This window comes from Mixophyes fleayi, chromosome 1, assembly GCF_038048845.1.
Source record: "Mixophyes fleayi isolate aMixFle1 chromosome 1, aMixFle1.hap1, whole genome shotgun sequence".
NCBI lineage: Eukaryota > Metazoa > Chordata > Amphibia > Anura > Limnodynastidae > Mixophyes > Mixophyes fleayi.
Window position 1 is genome coordinate 185,678,257 of NC_134402.1, and position 16,486 is coordinate 185,694,742.

A 16,486-nucleotide genomic window follows, 5' to 3' on the forward strand; every position below is an offset into this window, starting at 1 on the left:
GAAGGTTCTAGACATTATTATATTGCATAATACATTAACAGCATTGATGATATTAGTGATTGACATTTTGGTTTCAGTAAATGTTATTGTGACATATCTACTTATCAGTTTCATAAATAAATATAGCAATATAACATAGTCTCTTTCCAGAAATCAGAGGACAGGGGAAAACAAAGAAAAGAGAAAAGGTGTTAGTCACAGTGAAAGGAAAAGGATAGGACTGGGATTATGGCCAATGAAAAGCAGGAGTGTAAGTTGATGGAGAATTAGGCAAATGTAATAGATAATTAGCTGTCAGTCTGTCAATAAACGTAAAAGAGAGGAATATGTTCAAAATATTCTTTGTAAAGCGCTGCACAATATATTGGCACTATATAAATAAAGGTTAATAATGACAGTTTTGCCTGTCTTAAGCATGAAAGAATCCACATAAGAAAGTCTAGAGGTCTGTAGGTGAAAGCTATCACTTTCACAGGAATCCACCAGAGAGCCAAATTGTGCCTAAATTGGTCTTAATTAAGTTAGTGCAGAGGAACCACAGTGCTTGTGGATCCTTACTATCTGAAATAAATGAGTCTCAGGAAATTGTTCAATTAGTAGGTGAGCTGAGATAGAACATTAATTTTAATAGAGCGGATTCTACCTAGCTATGACACATCATCCTGACTACCCTTTAAGTTCATCAGAGAGAAGTCTAAAGAACCATGCTTTATAAAGGTTCTGGAAAGTTGCCATTTAATGCCTAAGTGTTTTAAAATATTTTAGTAAAAATATACATTTCAATGGAATGTTCTGTTTAAGCTTAATGTTTATGAATTGGAGTTATTTCAATTCAGGCAACACATATTGGTGAATGCATCTAGGTTGTGTAAATTAGGAATTGTATAGTTATTGTCTTTACACAAAGTTCAGGGATTCAATGCCGTTATGTCGAATATCCTTATAATGCATTTTGTCTTAGTGTGATTACAAGAACAGCTGTATTTGCGAATTAATTTTTGTGCTAATTGGATTCTGTCATTTTTATGAGAAAGTGTATCCAACTCAAGTAAACAGACATAAGGTAAATAAATAAATAAATAGCACTATTAACAGAATCACTATTACTGAGGTATTTTAGCCCTTAAAAAGTCACAATTCATTGTTGTTATATTTGTATAACAAACGTACCTTTGCTAGTGTAAGATGGTTTATCCCAATGCTCATTCACCAACAATAAATCTTACCTGCGATCCTGATAAACTATTGCAGTAGTATTCGGCTGGCATTATATTCTCAACAATGTCAACTAAACAATAGAATGAACTTTCCTCGTCTTCCAGAACTAAAAGTGCCAATGCAGCTAACCTACAACAAAATAAACACCACATTATAATTTGACTAATTTTCTATGTGTTCAATGAATCTCTAAGTTAACACAATATTATTCTAAAGAGTAAATGAAAAATTACTATTTGCTAATTTTAACAAATTAAAAATTAATTTTAAAAGTTGATATCGCATGAGCAAACACTTAAACAGCATAATTGCAAGGTTGAAATTAAAAATACCCTCATGCTTCTAACCTTTCAAGTTGTTCTATCTATATTCAGCTACTACGGCTCCGGTAAGCAATTGCCTGATTATTTCAAAGTGAATATAATTCACTGTTACAAACCATGGCGAGGTTATAAAATGCTCTAAATGTTTCCAATTAGAATTTTCTACTGACAATAAATTAAACAAAGTGTTTATACCAGCCACATAGGTGACTGGAGTGTCTCAATCTTTATCACTCAGGGCAGCAGCATGTATGATTGCTTGGCTATTTTCAAGGTAACAGCAATGGTGGATTCACATGACTTCTATATCATTTCAGCTTTTTGTCCAATAACTATAGACTATGTGATAAAAATGTGCACATGGATAGCACTAATAATCACTAACTACATAACACTAAAAATCACTAATTGCATAGCACTAATAATCACTAATTGCATAGCACTAATAATCATTACTTGAATAGCACTAATAATCATTAATTAAAAGGGGAAGAAAACACTTACTCATACTTTATTTTTTAACTAACCTGCTGCAGAAAGTTCATATCACAGAGAGCATTGCATTTATTTATGTGTCATAGATAAAAATTTAATTTTTGGGGTCGAGTTGTCCAGTAATTTAAATGTAATTTATTAACCCCAAAATATGCATGCCTGCAATGCACTTCTATTTGTGCAAATATGCCTAATAGTCCCCCTCACACATAACAAATCATTCCATTTTCATTTTTTTAACTTTGCAAGACCTCACTGTAAATGCAGTTGGTAGAAATGAGTAAACATATTACACCAAGGTCCTTACTTCAATCACTTTATGGTCACCCATTTTAATGTTATTCTAAATTCCTAATATACTGCTTTGCTAAGCCTCATTGATGTCTTCAATAAATAATAAAAGCTGAGTAACATCAAGATTTTATTATGTGTGTCATGTTTCAAACATTTAATGTTTTATATTTGAAAATTTAACATTTTATATTGGTAAAAATGCACCGTAAAAATACACTTTCTATAGTAAACTATGCCCGGAAGGTGCAAAATGTGTTCAAGTGTAGGCCTTGGTCTAGTTTCTGTCACCTACAAGGAAACAACATGACTTTTTGGGAAAAAAAGTTGTTATAGGAGGGGCTTTTGAGACAGCTGCAAAACAGGGAATGTCCTTGTAGATATTCCCACTCAACCCCTTCAATCTCAATTAAATATCTTGTCCATAAAAAGGAAACTTCATTTTTGCATATGGGTATAAAATGATGTGCACATTTGAACTAGCCCAAATTTAGGTGCTAACACCCCTGAGAGCCTACCCCTTTTTCTATCAGAGCATACAACTCTTGTGTGGTGCATTTGCACAAAAATAGACAAGCTGAATTTCCGCTATATGGGCTGCACTTTCAAAAATTACCATTACTGAATTTGATTTCCCTTTACTTAAAACATTTTGCCATTGGTTTACCTGTTCAATCCCTGACAGTACCCAATGGTGGGGTTATGCCATGAATAAGCAAAAAGCACCCTCCTGAGCTTCTGAGTGAATTCGGAGGTGGGGCAGGTAAAATGCTTATTATTGGTCAAAGTGCGATGTATATCAAGTTCAATCTGTTGAGTTGCTGGGTGTTGAGAAATCTCACACTTTCTCAGAAGATCAGTGTAATGGTTAGCACTGATGCCAATCCGTTGACTAGTGAGCCATTTCCACACACGCTTGCGGTGTTCTGTTGGGATACCAAGTCTCACCAGGTTTTTCAGCTCCACCGAGGGTGTCAACTCCTCAATACTGTTCCATTTCATTCGTAAAGGTTTGTCCACAGCCTCATGTGTAAGGAGCTTGTTGGATCTAATTTCTAATGCCTGGATTTTGGCTAAAAGTTTCAAGTGTTCAACTTCATACTCAGGGATTATTGTGAACCCATAATCATCATATTCACTGAAAATACACAGAACAGTTTAGCATTATTTTCAGAGAGAGAAACAGAAATCTACAGTATATTAAACTTTCACATTCAAAATAAAATGTTCGCTGCAAAAAGGAAACATGGCACCTTTGATCCTGAAACTCAACAGTTCAGAAAACCATGAAAAAAAGAAAAGAAAATGATTGCTGAAGCTGAGTGATTGTGTCATACACACAGACATGATTAACATAGGGCTACTCCTAGTTACTGTGACATACTCACCAACATTTAGGATACCAAAAGCAGGACAAAATAAGCCCCACCCTGCTCTGCCCAAACTCGGTCTACAAGTGCAAACATTTCTGTAAATCCATGCCCACTCTCCTGTTAAGCCCCATCCCTTTGCAGTCCGTGTATCGGGATGTCCCTCCAACATTGGGACCACTAGGGAGGTAGGCTGTGAGAACTCACTACAATACAATTTAATGATGAAGGGAATGTCTGGACAGCCTGGGGAATGACAATATTTTTTTATTTTATATATATATATATATATATATATATATATATATATATATATATATATATATATATATATATATATATTTATTTATTATCAGTTAATGCTTTGTGCTTGTAAACAGGAAACATTTTGCAGAATGTTTTATCAAGTTTGAAACAAAGGTGGTGATTTAAAGCAGTACATATGTTTGCAAATGTGGATCCAGTCAAACATGCATGTGCACAAGTTAAGGGAATCCACCTATATTTAGAGTTGCATTACGCTTAATTACAGATGTAAGAAATGTACAGAAGTTGCTATGGCTATAAAACACAGTCAGATGTAACACTAACCAACATACGTATGCATTAAAGGAGGGGGGAGATCATCTGCATCTCCACACCCTTCCTGTACTGTATTTGAACATGAACACCCCTGACCCACTCTCTAAGTTTAATGTTCGATAGGTGCAGCTCAAAATACTAGTGTATGTTCTGAGAATGCACAGTGTGACCAATTTTACATGACATGCAAAATTATGACATGTAAATGCACTTGGATCTACCTCTAAATTAGACCCAAAGTGCACTATTTTTCTCCATCCAGTTAGGCCACTTACATGAGTGACCAAAGTGGAAGAGATCTTTGGCGCATCTGGCTTATGCTGGAACATGCAGTAAGAAGATACCAACACACAAAGCATCCCTCCCATCTGTCCCAATATAGGCAGGATTGTCCCAATTTGAGAGCTCTGTCCTGCCATCCCAGCTTTGTTCAGTGGGTGTAAAATTTGGGAGGTATGTGTCATTCACTGCTGCAATCACAATCATCACTATCACTCTGCACTTACACCTGACCTGTAGTGGGTGCAAGTGATATGACAGAAGAACATCTACCTTACAGATGCCCAAAGGTTGAATTGGACGATGCTGCATGCGCTCCAGCTTGGCACACCCTTACTGTAAATTGATTATGTGCACACATCCATTAGCCTCCCTATTCCGCTCATGAAATAGTAGGCAGTCATAAGTGGCCTTTGCACATGAAGACAAATTGCATACATTTGCGTTCTCTGGCATATAGTTCCTTTATGGGCATGCACAGAGCGATTTAATGCAAAATATAGCTAGTATTGGCATTTACGTTCATTAATGAATCAAGTCCTCTATCTATAGTTATTCTATTGGTGCAAAGGTAAATTAAATGGTATCAGCCCAGTACATATTCTCTGGCTGATAAATACTCAAAAAAATATTAAGAAGTTGTGACCTGCTATAAAAACAAATTTGGTGTAATTACAAATTAAGAGGATCAAATTATATACAGTAGGTAATACATACGATTGTGCATGCTTTAATTTTTTTTGTGCAAAATGATTATAATTAAAGAAGTGGGATGTGACTTAAACTCTCTGTAAAAGAGGAGAATGAATCTTGTAATACCACTCCACATTTCGCTAGTGTCACACAGTCATTTTCTACGCTCCACGCATTTTAGTGTAATTAGCATAGTGCTGATCGGTCTGCTCTGTAGCACATAGCAAGCAGTGTAAGCACTGAGTTCTTGTCATACAACACAGATAAACTGTGCATGCTGCCAGCAGCATTTGCTGCACAAACTCTTAAGCAGGATCCAACATCTTTACATGAATCACATAGCCAATAATACTATTTTGTGCATGGAATCATAATGTGATAGTGATTAATTCTAAATTGGGTACATCTAATCAACCAGTTACAGTATATGCCAGTGAATAAAATAATGAATAATAATGAATAAATAACCCATAACTTATAGTGTGATTACAAATGTGTAAAAAGAGGGGCTCTTTGAGAGTTGGACATATTTGAGCAAAGCACCAGTAGGAACAAAACATGCAAATAAAGCATACTTGCTTATATGTTGAATTAAACACATCTCAAAATGCACTTAGCTTAAAAAACAGTAGTATTTGCATCAGACATAGGTCAGGTGTACAAATATGTAAACTTACACCCCATTGTAACGTAGATATGGGGCTTGACAGTGTTAGTTGTGAATGCTAAAGCGACAGTACCCTATTTGTAGACAATATAATAATGTAATGAATTGTCATATACACAAGAAACAATATTGTCTTGAAAATAAATAAATAAATGTGACAGTTTTATTTTTCATATTAGATGTAGTTAAATACAAAAACCTCCACATATGTGGTGTTCCCCTTTATAAATCAAACGTGAATCTACTTTCCTGCAGTGGTGGAAATGGAAATATCAATTAAGTAATGCAAGTAGACTACCGTGACTTGATATAATGTAGCTGCAATGCTAATAATATAAGAATTATAGGCTGGAGGGGTCAATACGCAATCAGCAAATCTGAAGCAGTTAGTCAGCATCATTATTGCATTGTTCCAACACTCCAGTACGCCTAAAATGCACATCTTGTTATATTGAAATTATGTGAAAATGCCCTTACTGTTCTCAACCTATGCCTGCCCACCCCTGCTCACTCCATCCCACCTCTCAAGGCTTAAAGAGATGTAATTCAAAGATATGCTAAAATCTAGATACAAACTTATTTGTGCCCTTGTATAGTATTGAAATGCATATCAAATGCAAAAAAGTAGTACGTCCAACTGTAAATGAACCCCTTTTTATGTTCAACCACTAAACAGCCACTTACCTGACAGAACTAAATTGCACCGCAGATGGGTGATGATCTTTTTTCAGATCCGACTGCAATGCATCTTCTATCAAACTCTTTATGACTTCACAGTACTCGGCATCCAGATAGGGCAATGCTTCTTGCATCTTTCGCAAAACAATTAAATATTTGCTTTCTATCTGGCAATTCCTAGCTTCCAAGTATGAACACTGCAAAGAAATGTAAATAAAAAAATGTAAATACTCAGATTTTATTTTAAGCCTCTCTATTTAGAAGCCGGTTCTGGCAACTATATAAAACAAGAAATACAGTAATAAATCTACAGCAATCTTTGGGATTACTGTCGTTGTATCAGCCAGTGTAGAGATCAGAGAAAACAGTGAACATCTTGTCAGAAATATAAAGGAACATGATTCAACATGACCTTTTCTCTTTATGGGGTATATTTACTAATACATGGCAATAGGAGTGGTTTAAAATCTTGCAATACTAGCCTGGACCGGAAATAGTTAACTTCACAAGACCAATCTGAGGAATCTGCGCTGGATAGCTGGTAAACACATGTGCAATGGATCTGAAAGCCCGGACTTAGCTTTTCAGAACAAAACTACATTTTAAATTTTTTTAAAAAATATATATAAAAAATATTTTTAAAAGAACTCTTCATCATCATCATCATCATTTATTTATATAGCGCCAACATATTCCGTAGCGCTTTACAATTGGGGACAAACGTAATAAACTAATAAACAAACTGGGTAAAACAGACAAAGAGGTGAGAAGGCCCTGCTCGCAAGCTTACAATCTATGGGACTCTTTCCGAGTTCCACTCTTTACACTTTTAAGGTATACACCAATCAGCCACAGCATTAATGCCACCTGCCTAATATTGTGTGTATGTCCCCCTTGTACACAATATGTTGACCAAAACAGCTCTGACCTCTCCAGGCATGGACTCCACAAGACCTCTGAAGGTGTCCTGTGGTATCTGGCAGCAAGACGTTGGCAGCAGATCCTTGAAGTCCTGTAAGTTGCGAGGTGGGGCCTCCATGGCTCAGACTTGTTTTTCCAGCACATCCCACAGATGCTGGATCGGATTGAGATCTGGGGAATTTGGAGGCCAAGTCAACACCTTGAACTCTTTGTTCAGAAATGGTTTGAGAAATGTGACAATTTTTGCAGTGTGGCAGGGTGCATTATCGTGCTGAAAGAGGCCTCTGCCATCAGGGAATACAGCTGCCATAAAGGGGTGCACTTGGTCTGCAACAATGTTTAGGTAGATGGTACGTGTCAAAGTAACATCCACATGAATGCCAGGACCCAATGTTTCCTAGCAGAACATTGCCCAGAGCATCACACTGCATCTGTCAGCTTGCCTTCTTCCCATAGTGCAACATGGTGTCATCTCATCCTCAGGTAAACAACACACACAGACCCAGCTATCCACATGATGTAAAAGAAAACATGATTCATCAGACCAGGCCACCTTCTTCCATTGCTCCATTGTCCATTTCTGGGTCTCACGTGCCTATTGTAGGCGCTTACGGCGGTGTACAGGGGTCAGGATGGCACTCTGACCCATCTGTGGCTACGCATCCCCACACACGGAAAGCAAAGATGCACTGTGTGCTCTGACACCTTTCTATCATAGCCAGCATTAACTTTTGCAGCAATTTGTGCTACAGTAGCTCTTCTGTGGGATTGGACCAAAGGGGCTAGCCTTCGCTCCCTGCATCAGTGAGCCTTGGGTGTCCATGACCCTGTCATCGGTTGCCCTTCCTTGGACCACTTTTGGTAGGTATTAACCACTGCATAACAGGAACACCCCACAAGACCTGCCATTTTGGAGATGCTCTGACCCAGTCATCTAGTCATCACAATTTGGCCCTTGTCAAAGTCGCTCAGATCCTTACGCTTAACTATTTTTCCTGCTTCCAACACATCAACTTCAAGAACTGGCTGTTCACTTACTGCCTAATATATCCCACCCCTTGACAGGTTCCATTGTAACAATATAATCAATGTTATTCACTTCACTTGTCAGTGGTTATAATGTTCGGATGTATGTGTAGGATGAGTATCACTTGTCCTTAGCACTGAAGCGGTTTATATATAATATGTGGGCAGTTTAAGACAAACTCAGGGCTATACCAAAGTCTTTCAAATGTGTATCTGGCTCACAGGTTGCCGACTGGACATCATTAATATCAGTACCGGTAATTAAAAAAATGGGAAGCTATAGTGTGTATATAAAACCCCGTTGTCAAGCGGTTATCTAAATTATCTTCAGTGCAGATATACAATTTTACATATATGTTTTTGTTACTCAACCATACAAGACAACGCATATTCTAGGCTTAGTTTTTTAGTTGAGAATGATGACTGTTACCTTTATTAGGAGTGCGGTCTCCTTTTCAGCTGAGTTTCTCCATAACTGGGTTACTTGATGGATCTCAGAGTTTAAAAACTGGTTCTGTGTTTTGTAAGCGTTAATGTCATCCTTTTGAAAGAAGACAAGAAAATAGGTAAACCCTCTTCATTAATTGGTACTGTTTCATATTGCGCCATGCCATTATTGTCTGCTGGGCATTACAGAATGCCACTGGCCCTTTACCCTATCAGTCACAGTTTGCAATAAAAAGACTTCTATTAATGAATTCAGGCACGGCAGCAGCTTACATTGTCGTAACTTACATACATTTCACTCATCAGAGGGCAAAGTAGCATGAAAAAAATACTATTAAAGAAAATATAACACAAGACACAGAAAGACATAGAAAGGGATTTTATGAAAACTGCAGAATACACGAGCATGCAGCAGCATATGCCATACTGTCCACTAAAATGCCCATGTGTTATCACTCTGAGCAACCTTTTTGTTTTGTTTTTTTTGTTTTTTTACAGGTGTGTACTTCTGTTTAGAACTGCATCTTGTGGAAAGAGTATAAATATAATTTTAAAGTCCAACTTAATTCCAATTTAAGGACCATCTCTTTAGTAAGTTTTTTCTTCAAAAATACTACATGGTTTAGCTTAATTTATGTCTTTAGTTAACATAATTATTTATCATAATTATATGTATTATATGCCACTTTTGTGAGTTTGAATGTTTGAAGTATAGGTTGAAAATTGGTTTCCACCAGCTGTAAGTACATATAAAGAAAAGCATCATTTTGCAGGAAAAAGAAAATACTTTGCGGCCCCCTGCTAAATAAGACAAGTAACGCCTCCAAAGTCCTCCTTCTCCATCAATTGAATCTCAATTAAATAATGTCATCCTGCAAAACAAAATGTCATTTTAGCATGTAAGTGTTTATCTAGCCGCAGTCGCCCAGCTCCTCCATCAGAGGAAACAATAACCTGCAGATATCAACACTATGTCCTGCAAATCAGTCACACAAACATAGGTGCACAATGTTATAAAACAGTAGTTATGCTGGAAGCCTGCAGTTATTTTTCAGAAGTGACTCTTACTATATTTACTGCCCCACCACACAGTTTCCCTGCATTCTTTATTTTCCTTATGAACATTTTTTTCAAATGCTGTAACCTCACCGTTAAGCTGTCAATCTTCCTATACAGCCCCTGTAAGGTCTCATTCGCGATGCTGCTTGCAATCTGTGGATCAGTTTGACTGAGAAGCTGCTCATTCTGTTTTAAAATAACTTCTTGTTTTGCATTATTTTTTTCCATTAACAATTGTATATGTTCTTTAAATTCTGCAATGTGAAAATCCTTGAAACTAACACACTGTTCCAGGTCCTTCTTCTCCTGCTCGAGAGCTTCCACACGCTGTCTTAGGTCCTCAATTTGCCTAACCTTGTGACGTATGAGTTCTAGTCGATCTTTCTCCTCTGTGGCATTCAGGTAATCACTGCATGCTCTTTTCTCCTGGTGAGCAGACTCAAGGGCACGGTGCAGAAGCTTCACAAGATCCTGTGGCAATAAATTAAGATTCCCTGTTGTGTTATAATACAATTTCACTAGTAACCATCAATGACTAGTTCTTAAGATGAAACAAAGAACAGATCGGATGCAGTATGAATTTTATTTCCCTTTGATATATTAAATATTGGTCACTTGAAATAAAGCCATGCAATTACTCAATGGAAGCATGAGTATTTATAATCACCGTCCCGTAGGTATTATGGGGCTCATGCAAGGTCGAACACAAGTCCGAAACAGAAGTGCAAAGTGCAGTTTCCCATGCTGCGGATACGCAGTAAACTGTATGTGTCTCTCTATGTGACCTCACAGCATGGGAGATTCCCCAGTTATAAATATTACTGCACTGCCGCTAAAAGCACTACAGCATCTATGATTTTTCACTTTGCCAAGACTGAATTGTTTCAATAACAATATGCCAACTGTGCCAGCCTTTTGACTTAGGTGAGGAAATAAAGAGGGTCAATGAGGGCTGTGTGTGGGCATTTTTATTTTGATCAAATTTATTTTAAATTTGTTGTGTGTGTTTATTTACATTTTTCCCTGGTGGATGCCAGGGCATGCCAACACTTGTGGTTTCACAAGTGCCTGATTGCCGTGGAAGTCATGGGTATGCTGGCGGGTGTAGTACTATAGGCACCAGCATTCCCAACCAGTTAAAGCTGGCCAAAATATGCTGGGAGCTATAGTGCACCACATAGAAAATGCTGATTTAACTCTTTATTTTCACATACTAACTCACACCAACAGCTCAGGGGTGTGGGAATAGCCCTTGTGCTATCAACATGGATCTAGCTGGTCTTGGGTATGGGGGGGTTGAATTTTTTTTGTGGGTTGGATCCCCCTAAGGAATTCAGCCATTTGCTGACCAGTCTAGTGCAGGTTGGTACTATGAAAGGGGGACCCAAAACTTCAGGTTTCCCTGCTATAATGCCATCAGCCCTGCCTGATATAGACTAGGGCTGGTTTGGGCAACTTCAGGTGGAGCCCACGCTGTCCCCTGTACACATTTTACATACTATGCATGTATTTTAAGATACGCACAGCTCTGAGCAGCAAGAGGATTGCAGATTTATAAATGGACGTAATTTATGATGCGATTCCCCATACCCGCCCCCTTCCAGGATCTCCCAGTATGGAGGTGCAAAAAGTTGGTAAGTATGCAATCAATTCTGATCTGATTCATTTCTATACCCAACTGCTACATGACAGAAGAGGCAAAACTATATAATGAGGTCCATTTACATTATTGGTTGTAAGGCAGGATTGATTCATGATTTATATAAACTACATTGATATACCTTTTGAGACTTTAACTCCTCCGCCAGTGCTTGAATCTGGTGTTGGGAGCTACTCATCTTTTCAAAAGAGACGGTTTCTGAAGTAAAACCTTCGTGAATGATCTGTGAGCATCCATTTTGTTTCCTTGCCTTTCTAGCAAAGTTTGGTGATGGAGACAGCTTCGGAACCGGTTTTGCAATTACTTCACATACTGATAAATGAAACAGAAATGAAAACATAATTTTACCATATCTAGACTATGCTAGGATAAAACATTGTACCTTGGACTCTGGTATATGTCAACAGTGAGTTTTTATGAGACTCTAAAATGTCATTCAATTAATGTTATTCAAGTTAAGTAAAAGATTAACATGACACACGTAAGCATTCGGCATACATGTAACAATATCACGTTTAGTTGTTGACAGAGCTATTCCACATTGTGTTTAGGATTGTATTTAAAACTAATACTAACTCTTGTGAGTTAAGATGATCTAAATTTGCAATGTGCACCCCACATTCTCAAATCTCTCTACCCAACAACTTAGTAAAGGATAAGTTGTGAAAGTAGGAGGTTAAAGGGGAAAAGGGTAAATATGAAAACATTAAACATTTCCATGCTTGTTACCCCTCTTACCCCAGGAAAGATGCTTACACTAGTCATGGCATGGGTTCTAATGTTATAAATGCAGTTATGAGAATTAGAGCTCCAATATTAGGACAGTGGTTCTTAATAAAAAATATCAATAAGGTATTAAAAAAGAATTGAATAATTCCTGACAAGGGGCATGATGCAGAGCTGAATGTATGCCCGTTTACATGGTGGAAATTGTTTGTTTTTGCTTTGTGCATGCCCACAAAAAAAACCCTAAGTACCTATACCTATACGAGTTGCGTACATCCACACTTGCGTCTGCTTGCTCCTAAACAGTAGGGACAGTGGTGTCCTAGCATAGGCCAAGTACAGTAAGGGTGGGTTTGTGGAATTGCAAACCAATGCAGGTCTGAATGAAGATACAGATACGTCTTTTACAGCGGTATCATTTGCACCTGTCTAGGAGCTTGGGCAAATACACTTGATGATCGCCAGCACTAGCTAACGACTGCTGATTGGATAATTGCTATTTCACCTTTATTCAGTGATAATACATATATTAGAGGATTTTGTGTGTGTATTTCCAAAACAGAAATGTTTATATGAAGTCTATTAGCAAATGCATCTTTCCATATGAAAACAAATTCTTACAAAGTTTTACTACGCTTATGATTTGGTTATGTGTATGTTGACGTTAGTACGCCTACTGTAAAACTGGTGCGTATGCCACAGATGCAGAGCTGGACGAATCTGTATCCAAATGGTATACAATCAGTTCTTCAATTGTCTAATAATTAATGGGCCAGGTATGCATCCTGTCATTGGGCCTGGATGCATACTCTACTTTACTGACTGTCCCTCCTTACACTCACTGACTTCTGCTTTTGTCTTCATTTTATTTATGGAACCTAGGTTATGGGAATCCAAGTCAAGAATGCTCATACAAGAACGCTAACTCTGTGTAACTACACTAAATGACTACATCTGAAATTTTAAACTGGATTTCCTCTGTCTCACTTACAATCAAGTCCATAAATATTGGGACATTGACACAATTCTCATATTTTGGGCTCTCTACAGCACCACAATGGATTTGAAATGAAACTAACAAGATGTGCTTTGGCTGCAGACTTTCAGCTTTAATTTGAGGGTATTACATCCAAATCAGGTGAACGGTGTAGGAATTACAATGGTTTCTATATGTGCCTCCAACTTTTTAAGGGACCAAAAGTAATGGGACAATCGACTCAAAAGCTATTTCATGGACATGTGTGGGCTATTTCCTCGTTATTTCATCATCAATTAAGCAGGTAAAAGGTCTGGAGTTAATTCTAGGTGTGACATTTGCATTTGGAATCTGTTGCTGTTGACTCTCAATATGAGATCCAAAGAGCTGTCACCATCAGTGAAGCAAGCCATCATTAGGCTGAAAAATCAACAGACCCATCAGAGAGATAGCAAAAAGATTAGGGGCTAGATTTACTAAGCTGCGGGTTTTAAATAGTGGGGATGTTGCCTATAGCAACCAATCATATTCTAGCTGTCATTTTGTAGAATGTACTAAATAAATGAAAGCTAGAATCTGAATGGTTGCTATAGGCAACATCCCCACTTTTTCAAACCCGCAGCTTAGTAAATCTAGCCCAAGGTGTGGCCAAATCAACTGTTTGGAACATTCTTAAAAAGAAAGAACGCACCGGAGAGCTCAGCAACACCAAAAGACCCGGAAGACCACGGAAAACAACTGTGGTGGATGACAGAATAATTTGTTCCCTGGTGAAGAAAAACCACTTCACAACAGTTGGCCAAATCAAGAACACTCTCCAGGAGGTAGGTGTATATGTGTCAAAGTCAACAATCAAGAGAAGACTTCACAAGAGTGAATATAGAGAGTTCACCACAAGATGTAAACCCTTTGTGAGCCACAAAAACAGGAATACCAGATTAGAGTTTGGCAAACAACATCTAAAAAAGCCATTACAGTTCTGGAACAACATCCTATGGACAGATGAGACAAAGATCAACCTGTACCACAGTGATGGGAAGAAAAGAATTTGGAGAAGGAAAGGAACTGCTCTTGATCCAAAACATACCACCTCATCAGTGAAGCATGGTGGTGGTAGTGTCATGGCGTGGGCATGTATGGCTGCCAATGGAACTGGTTCCCTTGTATTTATTGATAATGTGACTGCTTACAAAAGCAGCAGCATGAATTCTGAAGTGTTTCGGGCAATATTATCTGCTCATATTCAGTCAAATGCTTCAGAACTCATTGGACGGCGCTTCACAGTGCAGATGGACAATGACCCGAAGCATACTGCAAAAGCAACCAAAGAGTTTAAGGCTAATAAGTGGAATGTTATGCAATGGGCAAGTCAATCACCTGAGCTGAATCCGATTGAGAATGCATTTCACTTGTTGAACAAAAAACTGAAGGGAAAATGCCCCAAGAACAAGCAGGAACTGAAGACATTTGCAGTAGAGGCCTGACAGAACATCACCAGGGATGAAACCCCTGGTCTGGTGATGTCTATGCGTTCCAGACTTGAGGCTGTAATTGACTGCAAAGGATTTGCAACAAAGTATTAAAAAGTGAAAGTTTGATGTAGGATTGTTTAGTTTGTCCCATTACTTTTGGTCCCTTAAAAAGTGTGAGGCACATATAGAAACCTTTGTAATTCCTACACTGTTCACCTGATTTGTATGTAAATTCCCTCAAATTAAAGCTGAAAGTCTGCAGTTAAAGCACTTTTTGTTTGTTACATTTCAAATCCATTGTGGTGGTGTATAGAGCCCAAAATATGAGAATTGTGTCGATGTCCCAATATTTATGGACTTGACTGTATGTATGTCTCCCTGTCATTGTTAGATGAGGACAGTTTCTTCATGTTTATATTGTTTGCGCTTATTGCAATTTGTAAGTTTATTTTTGTAATTTGTCTGTGACTTACTTTGATACATGCATACAATCTTTGCATGGTCCATAACTACATATATCTATGGGCAGATTTAATTATTCTGCTGCCTGAGACAGCAAAATAAATGGTATCCTTTTCATTTTTTACACTAAATAATATAAACATTATGTTATTGTAATGTACACAACAAAAGGCTAATCAAATTGTAACTAACAGCATCATTCACCATTGCTGAAATGTATAACTTTTCAAAATGACTCATTACAGAAAAATAAGTGGTAGCACGGTGGCTCAGTGGTTAGCACTTCTGCCTCACAGCACTGGGGTTATGAGTTCGATTCCTGGCCATGGCTGTGTGGAGTTTGTACATCCTCCCTATGATTTTGTGGGTTTCCTCCGGGTGCTCTGGTTTCCTCCGACACTCCAAAAACATACTAGTGTTAGGAACTCCCAAGTCAGTACAGTGAAACTCGGGAACTACTCGGAAGGCCAGGTGTTCGCTGGAACCCCTAGTGGTGGGGACAGACTGGGCTGCGGGCCGACCGAGGGTCGAGTAACGTATACTGACTTAAAGGAGTTCCCAGGAGGGGAGTGATTGGTGGACTGTAGTATAAGAAGAATGCTAGGTCAAAAGGTCACAGGCAAAGATGCAATATCCAAGGGCAAGCGAAGGGTCAAACTCACAGGCAGAGAAGCAAAATCCGATTTCCAGGCAAAAGGTCAAGGTCAGAAGAGAAGGGTCACAGGTCCAATAACAAGCAGGGGTCAAACATGGGTGATCAAATCTAAGGTAGCAGGAACCAAAATGGATAGCACAAGCAGGCAGTAGAACTGAGGACAGAACGCTATAACCGGCAATGAGGCAGCAGGCCTCATTGCCCTAAATACTGAAGCAGACCAATGAGAGCCTAGCTCTCTAATTGCCCACAAGCTGTTCTAATTAGCCTTCAGGCTTGCCCCGCTGTTGCGCACACGCCCGGCTGCTCTGTAATGCCGGGACGCGGCGCTGGACGAGAGAGCTTCTTACCGTTGCCATGGCAACGTCTGACAAACCCCCGGAAGTCTCCGTCCCGGTCGCCATAGCGACGGCCGGGACGGAGACAGGGGAGTCGCGGCGGCTGGGCCCCGCCGCGGCTCGTAACAACTAGTAGGTTAATTGGCTG

General features: G+C 38.6%; 1 protein-coding gene across 4 annotated transcripts in view; it reads right to left on the reverse strand.

The window, feature by feature from the left end:
- TBC1D2 (TBC1 domain family member 2) overlaps nt 1–16,486 on the reverse strand; it is a 62,919-nt gene that overhangs the window by 12,659 nt on the left and 33,774 nt on the right. For 3 of the 4 annotated variants that reach the window (XM_075204620.1, XM_075204621.1, XM_075204619.1), the window contains exons 6-11: nt 11,831–12,021; nt 10,140–10,520; nt 8,974–9,084; nt 6,603–6,793; nt 2,995–3,465; nt 1,227–1,347 (exon numbers count right to left, since the gene is read on the reverse strand). In XM_075204620.1, coding sequence (XP_075060721.1) covers nt 1,227–1,347; nt 2,995–3,465; nt 6,603–6,793; nt 8,974–9,084; nt 10,140–10,520; nt 11,831–12,021 — 1,466 coding nt within the window. The remainder of the gene's footprint in view (nt 1–1,226; nt 1,348–2,994; nt 3,466–6,602; nt 6,794–8,973; nt 9,085–10,139; nt 10,521–11,830; nt 12,022–16,486) is intronic. The other variant, XM_075204622.1, reaches the window with a different exon arrangement.